The 17,111-nt window shown below is 45.6% G+C and overlaps 1 protein-coding gene across 1 annotated transcript in view; it reads left to right on the forward strand.

The window, feature by feature from the left end:
• PLPP3 (phospholipid phosphatase 3) overlaps window positions 1-11,508 on the forward strand; it is an 84,808-nt gene extending 73,300 nt beyond the window's left edge. Inside the window, exon 6 of the mRNA XM_066269087.1 lies at window positions 9,581-11,508. Coding sequence (XP_066125184.1) covers window positions 9,581-9,703 — 123 coding nt within the window. The 3' untranslated portion in view covers window positions 9,704-11,508. The remainder of the gene's footprint in view (window positions 1-9,580) is intronic.
• Window positions 11,509-17,111: the final 5,603 nt, after the last annotated feature.

Raw genomic sequence — 17,111 nt, forward strand, 5'->3', positions numbered from 1 at the left:
AATCCAGGCTAATCTCAAGATCTTTAACTTAATCACATTTGTAAAGTCTGTTTTGCCATGTCAGGTAACATGCTTGCTGGTTCTGGGGATTAGGACAGGACGTCTTTGGTGGCCATCGTTTAGTCCACCACACCTTCCCTCATTCTTCTTTGAAGACAGAATTGTCTGACTTTCTTACACCCTCTCTCCTTTTTAAGAATTTTTGTAAGAGTTTATTTGAGCCAAACTGATGACATGTGCCGGAGAGCAAGCTCTCAAATGCTGTCCCCATGGTCCTTTGCACGCTTTCCCTGGAATGGTGTTCAGCCTGGTTCTATCATGTCTGCTCATATCTCTGTCTCCCCAACTAGATGGCAGATGCCTTAATAGCAGGCTCCATGGCTTAACTATCTGGTTATTCATTCTCAGCACCTCGAACAGTGGCTGACACACTAGGTGCTTGATAAGCACTCCTTAAAGAATGAGTGATGAATTAGCTTGTGACCTCAGGCAAGACACTTCCCCTCTGAGCCAAATGTCCTCAACTGTGAACTGATCTTGGAGGCCCTGTAGCTCTGTGACCTTTACCCAGAGACTCCATGGCGTGGCTGACTTGTAGTAACTGAGCTGCCTTGCTTTCCCAGATGTTGCCATCTCCCTGAAGTGCCCATGGAGATGGTCTCTATTTGGAGGTCATGACATATCTTTAAGCCCTCCTGGAGTATAGTGCATCACCCTAGAATGTTAGCTTTGTCACCATAGAGCCGAGGCGACAGGCTGACAGCCAAGCACTTTTACATGGGTCTGAGAGTAAGTCCTGTCACAGCGAGCTGGTGATGTGTCTAGACGAAAATCACATGCCATACAGGAGTGGGTTCAGTGTCCTTCCCCACTGCTCACTAGATGAACCCTTTTCAGAGAGAGAAGACACTGACATTTGACACAGACAGATAACATCCATGGCATCATGAACTTAATATGAAGACACGGGCACACAGGATCAGATAGGCGTGCACAATGTTGTATGCATTCACACATGTGGACAGAGGTACCCAGGACAAAAGTAGAGAGCCAGCGCCCCGAGACCCAGAGGTATGTGGGCAGATCCAGTCATGCCCAGACACACAGGCATGTCCTCTCCGCCTCTCACCTGCCCTCAGAACCACAGGCACACACAGGCAGCTCAGGGTGAACACGGGCACATAGTGATCTCCCCAGTTCCTCTCCCGCCTGCACACACACACGCACACATGCACACGGTCACTCCTATCAAGATGTGAACTCTTCAGCTGGACTCATTATACCCACTCCCTGGGGTAACTCAGGGACTGGGATGAGGGGACAGACATCAGTTCATTTCCTGTCTGGTGACAACTTGCCTATCTGGTCACCTCTTCCTTTGACCTGCTAACAGATGGCAAATTATGGGGCCCTGGGAGGGGTCAGGGCAGGGCCAGGCCTCCATTGCTGTGGGTTCAGCAGAGGAAGCAGCTGCTGGTGAATTTCATAAACACACAGCGGAGTCTTTCCTGGTTTTCCTCTGCCCCGGGGGTGGGGCCCTGCTAGCAGCAGCTCTTTTGTGTGCTGCTGTCTTCCTCCAGGATGCGGGGAAGGGTGAGGGTACGCTTTGTCTTTGCCCCAATGAAGTAAAGAGACAAGCGAGAATGTGAGCGTGAAGAAGGGTTCGGTGGTGACAACTCCCTCAAGAGGAAAGCGGGGTCCAGACGGAGAATGTGTGACATGCCCCGAACACACAGCGGCAGAGTAGAAACCAGATCCCAGGGGTCTCAATTCTTTATCAAAGGACTACAGTAGTAACCTCCAGAAACATACCTGGTTTATGCCATGAATGTATGAGATGTCTTTCTTCTCCAGTGGGACAGACGGCCATCTATTCTCATTGGACTTGTTCTACTCTGCGTGGGCACAGGGGAGTGGATGAAACGACCTCCCAAATCTCTTCTGGCCCTGCAAACCCCTAGCTCTTTGCCCTCCCCCCCCCCCAGGTCCCCACTCTCAGGTGGGCAGAGGTGCCAGGAATGTGAATGTGGGGGAGAGAGGGAAGCAAGGGTAGAGATAAACTTTTGCCCGCAGCAGAGGATGACAGTATCCTGGCAGTATTCTGTAGTTTATAGTCCTTCTAAAACCTCCTCTGACGTTCCCCTGCTGGGGTGGATAAGGTGGATGCCAAAGCAGACTCTGAAGGGGTGTGTTCCTGCCACTTCACTTCTTCTCATCCGCCTTTTCCCACTCTGTGATGTACTGATGGTAATGACCTTACGCAAACTTTGGATTAGGGATTCAGTGAATAAAAAATGTATTGTGCTTGGTACATGCGACATTGATTGAACGTATATTATGTGTTAAGTACTAGGCTTTGTGTAAAGATTTAGCACTAAAAAGAGTCTGCCCTTGAAGAGCTTAGAGTGTAGTAGCTTTCCGAGACTTGACCACAATCCATAATAAATACATTTTCCATCGTAACCCAATGGAGGCACCCACACATAACTCAAATATTTTATAAGCTAAGATTTACCCTTCCTGTGTGTGATACACTGATATTTTTAATTTAATCTTTAAAAATGCTTGTGGTGACCACTCAGTATATTGGTTTTGTAACTTACAAATGACATATTACATAGTTTGAAAACCACTGATCTAGAACAGGAAGACATGAATAAACATGCAGTTGAAGGGCACAGCTGCTAGGACAGGACCTTCTACTGGGGATATTGGGGCTCAAGAGGAGGATGGTTCATTCTTCTTGAGGCTGTTACAAAGCTGGAAAAAAATTTCTAGAGGAGGTGATTTCTGAAAATATGAGTGGACATTTTCTATGAGATACAAAAGATAAGGAAGAACATTTCATGCTCAAAGAATAGCACAGGCTTGGAGAGGGATGAAAGTATGGTATGTCTTGTGACCCTCGGAATGAAAAATGGTGGAACTTGTGGGATAATGGGAGAGGAGGGCTCAGGACATCGTGGTCCCCTTCACACTTTCAGCATTAAAATGTCCAGTTTCTGGGAGTGGAGGTCCGTGCCAGCCCCTGGCATCCATGGGTACCACTCTTCTGAACTCCTGATCCTGCTGAATCTAGCACCCCAGTGGCAGAGCTGTCAGCCTCCTGGGTCCTCCTTACAGAGACTTCTTCGTGACAGCCTAAAAGTGCCTTTCTGCAAGGCTTCTCAGCGGGACACAGATCCCTATCGTCTAGAATCGCCCACAGCTTTCTCTCCTCTGCTGCTCAGACTCCTTCTTTTTAAGGGACCAACTTCCTTTGTGCCCCTCAGTAGCAAGATAATCGTGAACGATGGTAACTGCGGGAGGATTTGAATAGACCTTTATAAGTGTTTTCACATAAATTATTCTATTTCAGCCTTACAGTAACTATGGAAAGGTAGATTTTTAAGTAACATTTGCGCTAAGTACAGCACAGATTCACCATCTGACGTCATAAACCTCTTCACTTTGCAAAAATTCAAGCCTAGACAAGAGTGTGACTTGGTCTGGGTCACAGAGCTGTAGCAATTTTGGGACTAGATCCTGACTCCTAGTGTGACACTCTTTCCGCCCCATCATGTTTCCTCTCAGGTATGTTAGGAAATCACACAAACCCCCGGTACACAAAGCCACTGACAGCACTTGATTGAGGTAAAAAAGTAAGGATTGCTTTTAACTCTCATTTAGTCAAAAAAATAAGGCTGCCAAAGATGGCTTATCTTTAGACATTTACTATACTTAGGGCAAGAGGGTGAGCCAGGTCCCAAGGCTTCCCCTGCATAGACAATCATTCTTTAATCTGTAGATTGCTTATTCTGTTAGAGCGGGATGCCAAAAGGAAATTCCAGGGCCGAGGTGCACGCAAAAGAAGCAGCACGTGGTGTCGATCCTCGCGTAGGGGGACACGCTAGATTTATTGAGGGCGACCATTGCTGGGCTCTGAGCACAGTTAATTCCCTTGAGTAGCTCACAGTCTAGAGGGGAAACATAATGTAGTATTTAAAGCATTCTGCATTAGAGCCTATGCCTAATGCTAAGACAAAAGGTCATTAGAAGTTTGGTGTGGGTACCAAAGACAGAAGCTAAGGGTGGCTCGAGAAAGGTATCAATGAAGCTCGGGGTACAGATGAAAGAGCTGCTCTCAGAAAGATACAAGCTATCTAAAACACATGGCCATTGAATGGCAGAGCTAGGATTTGAGCCCATCTATTCAATTTTATAAACTGCCCACTAATGGTTTGCCAGGCTCTAGCCCATATAACAAACTCTGGTAGTGTTTGTTAAAATCTGCTTTCAGGCCACCTTCCAGGAGGCCTTGGGTGGGCCCAGGAATCTGCTTTTTCAAGAAGCATCCAGTTGATTCTGAAATTGATGATCTGAGGACAACACTTTGAGAAGTACCAAGATGGACAGCTTTCTGTTGTCTTCTGGTTCTAAGATCCCAGAGTTCTGCTTTTACGTTTCCCTGCTCTGTGCTGGCATCTGAGCTCCACAGGGGCTTACAAACACCCTGATGAATGGAGATACAATTCCTGTCTTCAGAGAGTGCACTTACACACTCTCAGAAGTTGAAACACTCAGAGACTACAGAAACGTTTAAAGGACAATTTTGTCATGATCTGCCATGAAAATGGCCCTCAGAATTTGTCAACTTGGCCACCACCAGACTTCTTGTTATTTGCCAGCTTGGTTGCTGGTGAGTCCCTCCAGGCGGCCCCCACAGCAGGGCTGGGCTGCACGTGCCCCGGGAGGCTGGCATCTCCCACATTGGTGAATGCCAGCAACAAGACATTGGAGCTTCTTCCTTTTTGATCGTTCTGACTCATTCTCCAAAATAGCCCCAGAAATATCAGGACATTGAGAGCAAGTCCTCTGTCCAGTGGATGCTCCCATCTGCACGTGTTCTTCATGTCCTTGAATCCTACAGCATCCCCATGTTCATTCACAGTCTCAGTCATTTCTAGTTCTTCCTCTCTCCTTTTTTCTAGTTCTTTCTCCTCTTTCTTCTCTTTCCACGCAAGGGGAAGAAAAGAGAAGTGACTTTATGTAGATAGGTACTGACCATACAAGCCAGTGAAATGCCTCCTGTTTATCAGCCTTTTACGGGGCACCAGGCAATACACCCCACCTGTACCTTTTGTTATGTCATAGAACCTTAGAGTAACCCTATGAGGTAGGTCATGTATCCTCCACTTTGGTGTTTTGCTGGAAATGGCAAAATATGGATTTTGAAGACAGGTCTGTCCCTCTCCACAGAGCGAAGCTTTGAACAGTGCTGTGCATGTTGGGTGGGGAGTGGGAGAGAGACAGGAACCCAGTGGAGTAACAACAGTCGGTCATCATTTGCCAGGGGACTCCTTGTACATTTCTCAGCTCCTCATCATAGTGAATGGGGCCCCTCCGGCCTACAGTGGCCTTGTTTGTGTGTCGGCTTGCTCTTGTTGGCAGGGCTACATTGTCCTGACTGCTGGAGTAAACTGGGTCCAGAATAGCCTGCCCTTTGGACCCAGGAAGAGGGAAGAACCACTTCCTCAAGACAATTATCACAGGGAGCCAGAGGAAAACAGAGCTATGCTTTTTTTTTCACTAGCAGAGTTACCTAAACTTCGAGATGGGAACAAATGCAAAGATTTCTAGAGGTGAAAACAGAACCGGAGAGAAAAGCATTACCTCCCCCTACACACATGCGCAACACCTCTGCCCACTACAGTCCTGCATTCCTGTCCGCATTGCAGAAACCGTCTCTTCTTCTCTGTCGGCACTGCATGGCTGTCGCTCAGGACTCGTCCTCTCCTGGATTCTGCAGTAGTGTCCTGACTGGTTCCCCTGCCTTCGGGCTCTCTGCGCCCTTTCTAACTCCTCCTTCTTGGATACCATCGTGATGTCAGTACAAGCCTCCCAACGTGCTGCTCTCCTGATTCAGCCTTGACAAGGGCTCTGAAGGCCAAGAGGATAAGGTCCAAGTTCCTTAACGTGTCCTAGGAGGCTTCTGAAGATGGGGCTGTCTCCTCTCCGGCCTCATTGACTGCTTGGCCCCAGCCGTGCTGAGCTTCCTGCAGCTCCTGCGCGTGCGGCGCTCTCGCCGCTGTGCCTCTGTGCACGCTGCTCCCTTTTGCCTAGAATAACATTCCTGGCATTCACCACCTGGCTAACTCCCACTTATCCTTCAAAGCCAAGCTCAAATATACCTCCTCTAGGGAAAGCCTTCGAAGGCCTTCTCTCCTCCCCTTCAGCTTAGGTTAGATGCCACATTCTCCATGCTTCTTTAACACCCTGGCTTCTCCCTTATCATAATCCTTAAAACACAGCAATTGTAGTGGTATGTTTTCCCAGATCTCTCCCTCGTGGCCTTGTGAGCTCTTGGAGGCCAAAGGATACTGTCTTTTGTATATTTATTTTTATAATCTCGGGATGTGGCACAGAGCAATCGTTCAGTAAGTGTTTACTGATTGCATTTCTCAAGAAAGCAATTTATAAAATGCAAACAAAAGGAGAGATGGGATTGAAAGCCTAGATCAGGGTGGTTGGACTTCCAGCTCTGCTCGGTGCTTCGGATGCAGAGTTTGTGCTTGAGGAGGCAGGCTGTGTATTGTCTGTTGTGTTCTTTCTTCTAGGAGAGATCTGTGGAGCGGGGCTGGGGCTGAGGGTGCATTTGTTCCCTGGACCTAAGGTAGCTACCTAACTTATACAGACCCTCCCCAGCCTGGGCCTCTGGGTTTTCTTTCTGGGTGGAGACAATCTTCTGCAGGAAATGGAACTGCTGCTCCAAGCCAAGACATTTTCGCTCTTATTGGTCCTTTCTGTGTTCTGCTGTCCAAGCCTTAGGAAGACCAAGCCCCATTTGAGTCTTGACAGGATCGTGTTTCATGATTCCCACAAAAGTGTTTGTGTAACCTCAAGCCACGCTGAAAGTGAAATACAGCTTTGAGGGGGATTCTGCTGGACTTGACTCAAGTTTTCATCTTGCCGCTGGGCCGCATGCAAGTGGTGTGACAACGTGGTTTCCCCTGAAGTCCATAGGCGTTTCATGTGCTGATAGGATCCAAGGCCAGAGTGCTTGCTTCCAGTAGGGAGGAGTTTAGAAATTTAACAACAAACATTTGTGCAGTCCCTGGTGTGTGCAGGGCTTAGTGCTGAGTGCTGTAGGCGCATGATACAGGGTGATTAGGTCCAAGGCTCCATCCTCGAGAAGCCTCCCATCTAGAAAGGAAGGCTGATCAGCAAAGTTTGGGAGATGTGGCTCTATCTAGGTTCAGTTATTACTTTGGTGCCCAGGGAATTACAGAAAGGAGTGCCTTTTATTAAACTATGTACTAGACATAGCTTTAGGTTTTCTCAAGTACAGCATTGTCTTTACCCTTCATATGATTCCTATCTTGCGGTTAGGAACCGGAAGTCCCAGTATGTAGTGGGTATGTGCTCAGAAAATTAAATTGGGAAATAAGCCACTAGGGCGTGGAAATCTAGCAATAGAGGGATTGATCGAAACCTTCCTCTGTACACAGTGGAGGAGGTAGGGGTCGGTAATTTCCAGGTAGAGATGATGGCATTGGCTCTGTACCGATCCAAGGAGAGTTGGAAAGTGTATTTATCTCCACATTTAACTTGAATCATATTCGGTAGTATTTCTTTATATGAGCACATGAAAACCTCTTCTCTGTGTGCTTAGAAAGGTTCCCGAACAGAGGAGTGCCTCCTGGCAGGGCTGAAGACAGCTTTTTTCATTCCTGGTTCTGAAGTTTATCTCTAGCTTAGGAGACAGAGCTTCTTGGGCCAAGTTCTTACTGGTCATACCTCCTTAGAAACGGCAGGAACACAAAGCTAAATTCTTTTCTTTGCGAAGTAGTATATTCAAGAGCACTCGGACTATAAATGTACATATTCAAATCTTACATTTCTTAGCTAATATTTCACTTTCTTAGGGTAGCATAGGAATAGCCTGGCCTTCTTTTTTTTTCTCCATAAAAAAAATAATAATTAAAAGTTTCAGTAGGTAATGCATGGGAACAATTCATGTAATGGACACAAAATTCAAAGGGTGCCAAGGGTTTTCTGTTGACCAGTAAGTCTCGGCTCTGCTTGTGTCTCCCAGTCACCCAGCTTTCCTGGGGTAATCCGCATCACCAGTTTCTTGCTGTGATTTTTATAGCACTTTGTTGATGGTTGCATCACCACAGAAAGGACATTATGGCAGCTGGTTCAACAAATGACCCAAGTCCTTAGTGTGGCCAGTCCCTGGCTGCTAGAACCATGACATTGGCAAACTTTTATTAAGAACGTCATTTTTTGCCTGACCAGGCAGTGGTGCAGTGGATAGAGCGTCAGACTGGGAGGCAGAGGACCCAGGTTCGAGACCCGAGGTCGCCAGCTTGAGTGCAGGCTCATCTGGTTTGAGCAAAAGCTTACCAGCTTGGACCCAAGGTCACTGGCTCAAACAAGGTGTTACTCGATCTGCTGAAGGCCCACAGTCAAGGCACATATGAGAAAGCAATTGATGAACAACTAAGGTGTTGCAAAGAAAAACTGATGATTGATGCTTCTCATCTCTCTGTGTTCCTGTCTGTCTGCCCCTATCTCTGACTCTCTCTGTAAAAAAAAAAAAAGGTCTTTTTTTTTTTTTTTTGCCTAGACTGTATCCAGAATGAGTTACCAATGCCATCATTAAAAGTGAGAACATTACCCTTTGCAGGACAAAGACTTTTCCATCCAGAAAGCTGTTAGACAGAGGAACTTTGAAAGTGTTTTATTCCCTAGTTTGAAACCCCACCATGTGTTTCCTATTAAATTACATGACTGATAGGTGCCACTATGGTTACTTAATACAAACTCCTGTTCCTAAATGGCTCAAACTGATGTCTGTATTTACTTTGCCAGCTAATATAAAGCATAAATTTTTCTTGCTCCAGTAACTCACCAAGTTCTTGAATCTTTCATCAGAAGTTAATATGAGACAGGAACTACGCCTGAGCCATCCTTGTACCCTTGCAAGTGGGTGTTTAGTAACTGTTTCTCAGTGAATCAAGAGAGACTCTGTGAGGTGGCATGCTCAGAGGAAGGACTTGGGAGGAGCGATAGGCGGGTTTTCATTGACCTTCCCTCCGGGTGAGTTGCTGACTCCCTCAGCAATGAGACCCTGGCTTCTTGACCCTCATCAAATTGTTGATATCATTGGCTTTTCAGGAAAAGTGGTCACAACTGCTTCCTACTCCAACTCCTGCTGATAGGAATTCATAGTGACTGATCTCTTTTGGTTACACCCTAGAGTCATTTGTGAGGCAAGGGAAATTATCACGGATTAATGACGGACCAATTAGGACTTGCTTCCTTTGTTTAGGAAATTATCTTTCATTGCTGTTCGTTTGCCTGGAGAAATAGGGAAGTGGGGGGTTGAAGACATGGAGCCCTGGGCTGGCAATCCACAGAACTGAATTCTATTTCTACCGCGGCAGCCTGGGGCATGTCTCGGCCCTTCTCTAGTCAAAAATCTATGCTTTAGGACCCCCTTTTTCCTAAAGTCCATACTCCTGTCACCTTCCCTTTGTCGTCCCCAGACCCCAGATGTCAGTTTCTGATTTGGATATCTGATTTGTCCTTCTAGGTTTTCTTCGTGTCGGACCTCTTCAAGACCAAGACGGCGCTCTCCCTGTCTCCCCCTATCAGGAAGGAAATCCTTTCACCTGTGGACATTATTGACAGGAACAATCACCACAACATGGTGTAGGTGCAGCTCACCTCCTGAGCTGTTCTTGTAGAATGACTGCTACAGCAAGGTCTTGCTGCTCTCCAATCTCATCAGACAGTAGAATGTAGGGGAAAACTTTTTACCCAACTGATTTTAAAAAGAAAAAAAATATATATTATGTGTCTTACTTTGTGGCCTTCCAAAATAGGTAGTGTTCACCTATGTGGAAACAACAGCAAACTCACACCAAGTGCCGGAATCCTGGATGTGCAATTGGTTTAAGTGTTCATGTTCTAGTGAACACGGGCTTGTTCTGGAACAAACACTAAAATGTTTTGCGTAGAGTCTGCTGGTCGCCTTTGTGACCTGAGGCATCCCAGGCCTATGAGAAAAGCTCGAATTCACATTGTAGCACCTGGTGCCAGAAATAGCACTGAAGCAAGAAAATAGCCATTGGAGGGCTCCCCTCTTGTGTCCCTCTGTCCACACCACTCTATCTTCTACTGTGACCTTGGTTCAGGAAGTTTATTTTGTTTGTTTGTTTTTTTAAATATAAAGAATGAGCAAATGCTCAGTCAAATGATCAGATCCTGAATCCAGATTCCTAAACCTAAAGCCTTATCACTCACTTTCTGGCCTATAGGCCAGCACCACAGTCCCTCACGTTAGTGATTAGGAGACTCTTTGTGGATGAGGGAATTTCACAAATAGCACAATTTCAGAAGAGATCGAGGGGACAGGGCCTCGTTTGTCTTCTTCTGACTCATCATCCTGCAACGTCGAAACATTGGTCGCAGGATGCTGGTGTGTGTACATCAGTCACCCGGGCACTTGCACACTCTTAGTCATGGTTAGCTTTGGTTACTGCTTTTCCCTTGAAATCCTTGCTTTGTGACCACCGAGTTTCCTGTGAGGGTCCAGAGACGAGCAAAGGGGTGGCCTGCCACTGGCTGATGGAAAGCAGCCTTCCGTACAAAGGATGGGGGAATGAAGGGGCAAGAGTGAAAAAGGAAGCAGCCTTTGGCTACTCAAAGTCAGAATGAGCCAGAGTAGCAGACCGTCTTGTGCCCAAGGGGCTGCCCTTGCAGACAGCGGAGCTGACGAGAGTCTCTGTGGGAGTCCCTCTTGCTAAGCTGGGTAAAGCACTATTGTCTTGGGGTTGATCTCCAGGGCAGTTCTTGGTAGGTTCTGCTGGGCAGAACACGTGGGTTAAATCTCCGCAGGGAGTTTTCATCCTCTATCCATAAGGGTCCTCCCATGGAAGGTTTACTCTAGGCAGTAGATGGGACTCCTACTGAACCTTTGAGGAAAGGAGGAAGGAAGAAATGCTTTCAGACCTTGGATGCAAACCTTTCAAAGGGCTAAATGTAACCACACGGATCAACCACAAGCACATCTTTACCACAGAAGCCGTCCTGTCATTTCAACTTATAGCAAGCTATGATTTTTATATATAAATATTATATAAATAATGTATAAAACATTAAAAGTTAACTATGTAAAATATTATTTCTGAAACAGTTTTAGCTATATCCACTATGATTATAAACTGTGTCTCGACCTGTGTTATTTCATTAGCTGCTTAAAAAAGCATTGAGTTAATTTTTTTTAATATCAACTAAAATATTGTAGTTCTGTGGTAGACATTGTTTTACAATAAAAGAAATAACGGCAACTAGAGAAAACTGTATAAAAACATTAAATTGTCAGTATTTTTGTAAGGCTCCATTTTGTAAAGAGAATAATATTCAAAGACTTTTGTAGAATACAAAGTGAAAACTTGTATCTGCGAAACTATACTTGTATTAAATATGCTTTTTAAATAAAAGCCATAACACAACTAATTAAGGAGTTGGAAGCCTGGAATGTTTGAGGGAAGTCTGTCATGGGTGTTTGGGTAAGAGGGGCAGTAGTGGGCCCATCTCTGTGAATGCGCTTGCTTCAGCTCAGGGCACTACTTCCTGATTCTCTCAGTGGGAAATATGGCGGCCATTTTATGCGTACAGATGGTCTGAGTTGTTCTTTATTTCTGAGATCCTGTTTGCCAAGTGAGGCTCTGGTTCTGCTCTCATCTCAGATCCTTCCCTTCTTGTTTTTTCCCAGTTACAGTTGACATTCACTATTATACCCTGTCCTCGTAATCACCTGAGCCAGGTGCTTCAGGGGTGGCCCTCGCGTGGGTTATGCGAGCCCTTCCGTTGTAGTTGCCGTGCTTGCCGCTGGCCCGTTTGTGGGTGGGACCGACCCTCAGGCTGTGAAGACTGGCCGCAACCGCAGTGTATGAGCCGCTGTGTGGGGGCTGACCCCATGGATTCCATCTGGTGCCTGTCAAGACCTCCCCTTGGGTGTGCTGCTTGTGGAGCTAATTAGGTGGTGCTCTGTCTGAAGCTGGTTCTGGGACCTCTTAGGAAGGACTCTGGTGCAGATCAATGTCAGACCTGCCTGTGACCAGCCCAGAGCTACCTGTTAGGACCTTTAGAACAATCCATGGTTGGTAGCAGCCTGCACTGGGCCTGAAAACAGATGGTAGGGGCCATGCTTCAAATCCAGGCTGATGGCGCCGCAAGTATGCGAAAGGCCCAAGACACGCAGAGGCCTGCAGCTGCCAGCCTGCTGCCTATAAGGCTCAGCCCCTGAAAGAGCCTCTGGAAGTACATGAGTTGGAGAGGGCTCCGTCTCAGAGTCGTCAGGGTGGAGCTGGTATAGGGCTGAGACCCCTTGCTGCTTGGGGACCTCAGGAAACCTGAGATATCCCTCCTAATTCTCAACTGCCACACATGGGTATGGGGTCAGCCTGTTCACATCTGTGCTCCTACCAGTCTCAATGTGGCTTGCAGCTTCTTTATATCCTTAGTTATAATACTTCTGTTCAGCTGGTCTTAAGATGGTTATTGAACTTGATTGTTCCATATTTCTACATTATCCCATGATGTGGACATGGGAGGAAGTGAGTGCAGCTTCCATCTCCACTGGAACTGAGAAGATTAGACCTCAAGAGCTTTTAAAGCAGCTTTGTGTTCTAAAAGAGGTTTCTCCAGGAAGGGAGGAGCTGTGGGCGCCCCAAAGGCAGATATGGTGCGTTCCTATAGATAAGTGTGGGGAGCTCACTGCGGGAGACTTTCACACAACCAATGTCAAGGAAAGGAGGGTACACTGCTCAGAATGGCATTTGGACCCTCATTTCCTTTTCTGTCTTTCCTGGAAGGAGAGGGAAAGTTGGAAACTCACATTTATAGAGCCACCTGTTTGCCTGGCACTTCGACACTTTTGATCCTTATAACAGTCATTTTTTTATTTATTTTGAGAAATAAGGAATACTAGGGAATGAAAACAACTTGTCTAAGGTACTGGAAGAGTAGGCCTGACCAGGCAGTGGCGCAGTGGATAGAGCATCAGACTGGGATGTGGAGGACCCAGATTCGAGACCCCGAGGTTGCCAGCTTGAGTGCAGGCTCAACTGGTTTGAGCAAAGCTCACCAGCTTGGACCCAAGGTCACTGGCTTAAGCAAGGGGTTACTCGGTCTGCTGTAGCCCCACAGTCAAGGCACATATGAGAAAGCAATCAATGAAGAACTAAGGTGTTGCAACGAAAAACTGATGATTGATGCTTCTCATCTCTCTGCATTCCTGTCTGTCTGTCCCTAGCTATTCCTCTCTCTGACTCTCTCAGTCTCTGTAAAAAAGAATAAGAAATAAGAGACTGGAAGAGTAAACAGCAGCCCAGAACTTGTATTCAATATTTACTGCTGCTTTAACAAATTACCACAAATTTGATGGGTTAAAACAATTCAAATTTACTGTCTTAACGGATCTGGAGGCTCTAGGGCAGGGGCAGTCAACCTTTTTATACCTACCGCTCACTTTGTATCTCTGTTAGTAAAATTTTCTAACCGCCCACTGGTTCCACAGTAATGGTGATTTATAAAGTAGGGAAGTAACTTTACTTTATAAAATGTATAAAGCAGAGTTATAGCAAGTTAAAGCATATAATAATAATTAATTACCAAGTACTTTATGTTGGATTTTTGCTGTTTGGCAGAATAAATCTTTATAAAACAACTTACTATAGTTAAATCTTTTTTTTTTCTTTTTACAGGGACAGAGAGAGGGATAGATAGGTACAGGCAGACAGGAACTGAGAGAGATGAGAAGCATCAATCATCAGTTTTTTGTTGTGAGACCTTAGTTGTTCATTGATTGCTTTCTCATATGTGCCTTGACCACGGGCCTTCAGCAGACCGAGTAACCCCTTGCTTGAGCCAGCGACCTTGGGTCCAAGCTGGTGAGCTTTTGCTCAAACCAGATGAGCCCACGCTCAAGCTGGTGACCTTGGGTTCTTGAACCTGGCTCCTCTGCCTCCCAGTCTGACGCTCTATCCTCTGTGCCACCGCCTGGTCAGGCTAAATCTATCTTTTTATTCATACTTTGGTTGCTCCGCTACTGCCCACCATGAAAGCTGGAACGCCCACTAGTGGGCGGTAGGGACCAGGTTGACCAGCCCTGCTCTAGGGGGAGAGCTGCTTCCTGGTCTTTCCTAGCTTCTAGAGGCCATCAGCATTTTTTGGTTTCTGGCCCCCTTCCTCTGTCTTCAAAGCCAAGCAACACTGGGCCCAGTTTTTTTACTCTGCCATTTCTCTGGTTTCCCTCTTCCGCTCCTTACACATTGAAGGCCCTGGTGATTACACTGGGCGCTCCATCCAGAGTGATCTACCTATGCAGAGGTAAACTGATGAGCGACCTGAATTCCATCTGCCACCTTAATTCTCCTTTGCTGTATCACATAATACATTAATGGGTGCCAGGGATTAGGACAGGCACATCTTTGGGGCGGCCATTATTCTGCCTACCCCAGTTCAGCCTCTGGCCCCCAAAATTCGCATACATCCCACGTGCAAAATATGGCAACATTCCCCCAAATCTCAACACTTTATAGCATCAACCCTAAATCCAAACTGTCATCTAAATCTTACCAACTCAAAAGTCTCAAATCTCATAATCTAAACTACATTACCTGAATCAGGTAAAGATAAAGTTCTGGGTTTAATCTATCCAAGGCACGAATGTTCTCCATCTGTTAACCTGTGAAACTCAAGGAACAAGTTGTCTGCTCCCATAATTCAATGATAGGACAGGCATAGAATAACAGTTACAGAAATTATTGTTCAAAAGAAAAAATGGATGCCTGACCTGTGGTGGCGCAGAGGATAAAGCGTCGACCTGGAAACACTGAGGTCGCCAGTTCAAAACCCTGGACCTGCCTGGTTAAGGCACATGTGGGAGTTGGTGCTTCCTGCTCCTCCCCCCTTCTCTCTCTCTCTTTCTCTCTCTCTCCTCTCTAAAATGAATGAATAAATAAATAAATAAGAGAAAATGGAAGGAAAAAAGGAGTCATTGGTTCCAAGCAATTTCAAAGTCCACAGGCAAAGTCCACTTGGTATCAGGGCCTGGGAATAAACCCATGTGGCTTATGGCTTTCATTTCTGCCACCGAGGTCAGCCTGATTATTGCTGTGTAGACACGCCCCATTTAGGCCCCTGCCCTAGCTCAGCACTTTCTCAGGATCTTGCTGTGAGTAGAAATGTAACGTTGGGCCCCAAGATGCAGCTAGGGAGACACTTAAGGCCAGAGTCTAAAATTTTCCCTTCAAATCTAGGGGATCATAGATAGGTCCAGGTAGACAAAATAACTTGCTGGCAGGAAAAGAGGTACACATAGCAAGTTAATGGAAAAACTATTGAGACCAGAGCCAAGTCTCCCTTTACTACTAGTCTTCCAGCCTTTTTATTATATCTTTCCAATAGTACTTGATGGACTAAACTGGTCTCAAGAAGAAAATAACCCCATTTTGTGGGAGCTTCGGGTAAAATGAAGCCATGCCATATGATGGGTTAACTCTGGGATTCAGATCCAAACCACTTGAGTTATTTGTTAACTAATATTAACTACTTCCTATGTACTATGCACTGGTAAACACATGAGATAGGATAATGGCTAAAATGGATGGGCTGTCAGCTTCCAGGGGCTTATATAAGCTCAGTGAGAAGGCAAAAACTCCAATAATCACACAAATATGTAAGTAAGAACTAACATGACGGTCATGAAGAAAGAATATAGGAAGTTATGGAGATTTCGGCAGGAAGACCTGTCCTATCGGCAAGTGGTTTCCCTGAGATCTACCTAGGGCCCCATGCCTGTTTACGCCACGCCTCTGAACCAAAATGAATGGAAAAAGGCCTGCCCCAGGTAGGACTAGGTCGGAGAAGGGACAAGTGATTAAACAAATGATTTTGGTATTGTGATAAGGGGAGGAGGGACCTACCTCTGTGGGAGCGAAAATGAAATGAGTCAGAAAGACTTGGATGTCTTTTATACGGACCCTCTCCCCTTCTTCTGTAACCTTCTAGAGCAGGGGTCCCCAAACTACGGCCCGTGGGCCGCATGCGGCCCCCTGAGGCCATTTATCCGGCCCCCGCTGCACTTCTGGAAGGGGCACCTCTTTCATTGGTGGTCAGTGAGAGGAGCATAGTTCCCATTGAAATACTGGTCAGTTTGTTGATTTAAATTTACTTGTTCTTTATTTTAAATATTGTATTTGTTCCCGTTTTGTTTTTTTACTTTAAAATAAGATATGTGCAGTGTGCATAGGGATTTGTTCATAGTTTTTTTTATAGTACGGCCCTCCAACAGTCTGAGGGACAGTGAACTGGCCTCCTGTGTAAAAAGTTTGGGGACCCTGTTCTAGAGCATCCAACTCTGAAAAAACCTGCCAGCTTCTGCAAGAATCCTTCCAACGATGCCAATCAGCCTTGAACAGCCCTTTGAACTTTTTAAACACACCTATGTGCACATAAGCACATTCGGCTTCCCCACTCCTGCTAAACAATAATGTGGAATGAATGGCTTCAGGTATCAGAGATGAATGTTAAGTATCAAGGATGCTTTGGTAATTTTTGTTGTTGTTGAATACCAAGCAGTTTGTAAATAATGATGAATAAGAAAAAGAGAAACAACCCATTTTTTAAAAACTTTCTAACAGGGGATACACAAATGAGAGATAAACATACAGGGTGGGGTGAAAGTACATTTACAGTTGTAAATACATGAAACCCAGTTTATTCTTGTACTATTATGTATTAATTATTGTATTATTTCTTTTTCATACAAACAGCTGGAAACCTACTTTTGCCACACCCTGTATAAAAGCACATTCAACTTTATTAGTCATGGGAAATTTCAAATTAAAACCACAATGAGGTACACTACTTACATTTACATTAAAAATAATAATAACCTGATAGTACCAAATGTTGGTGAAGATGTGAAACAACTGAAACTCTGGCTCACTGCTGGTGGGGATGTAAAACAGCCATCTTGGAAAACTTCGGCAATATCTCCTAAAGCCAATCATACATATACCCTCTCCTCAAGAAATTTCACTCCTAAAAAT

The sequence above is a fragment of the Saccopteryx bilineata genome, chromosome 3 (assembly GCF_036850765.1).
Source record: "Saccopteryx bilineata isolate mSacBil1 chromosome 3, mSacBil1_pri_phased_curated, whole genome shotgun sequence".
In the NCBI taxonomy this organism is placed as follows: Eukaryota; Metazoa; Chordata; class Mammalia; order Chiroptera; family Emballonuridae; genus Saccopteryx; species Saccopteryx bilineata.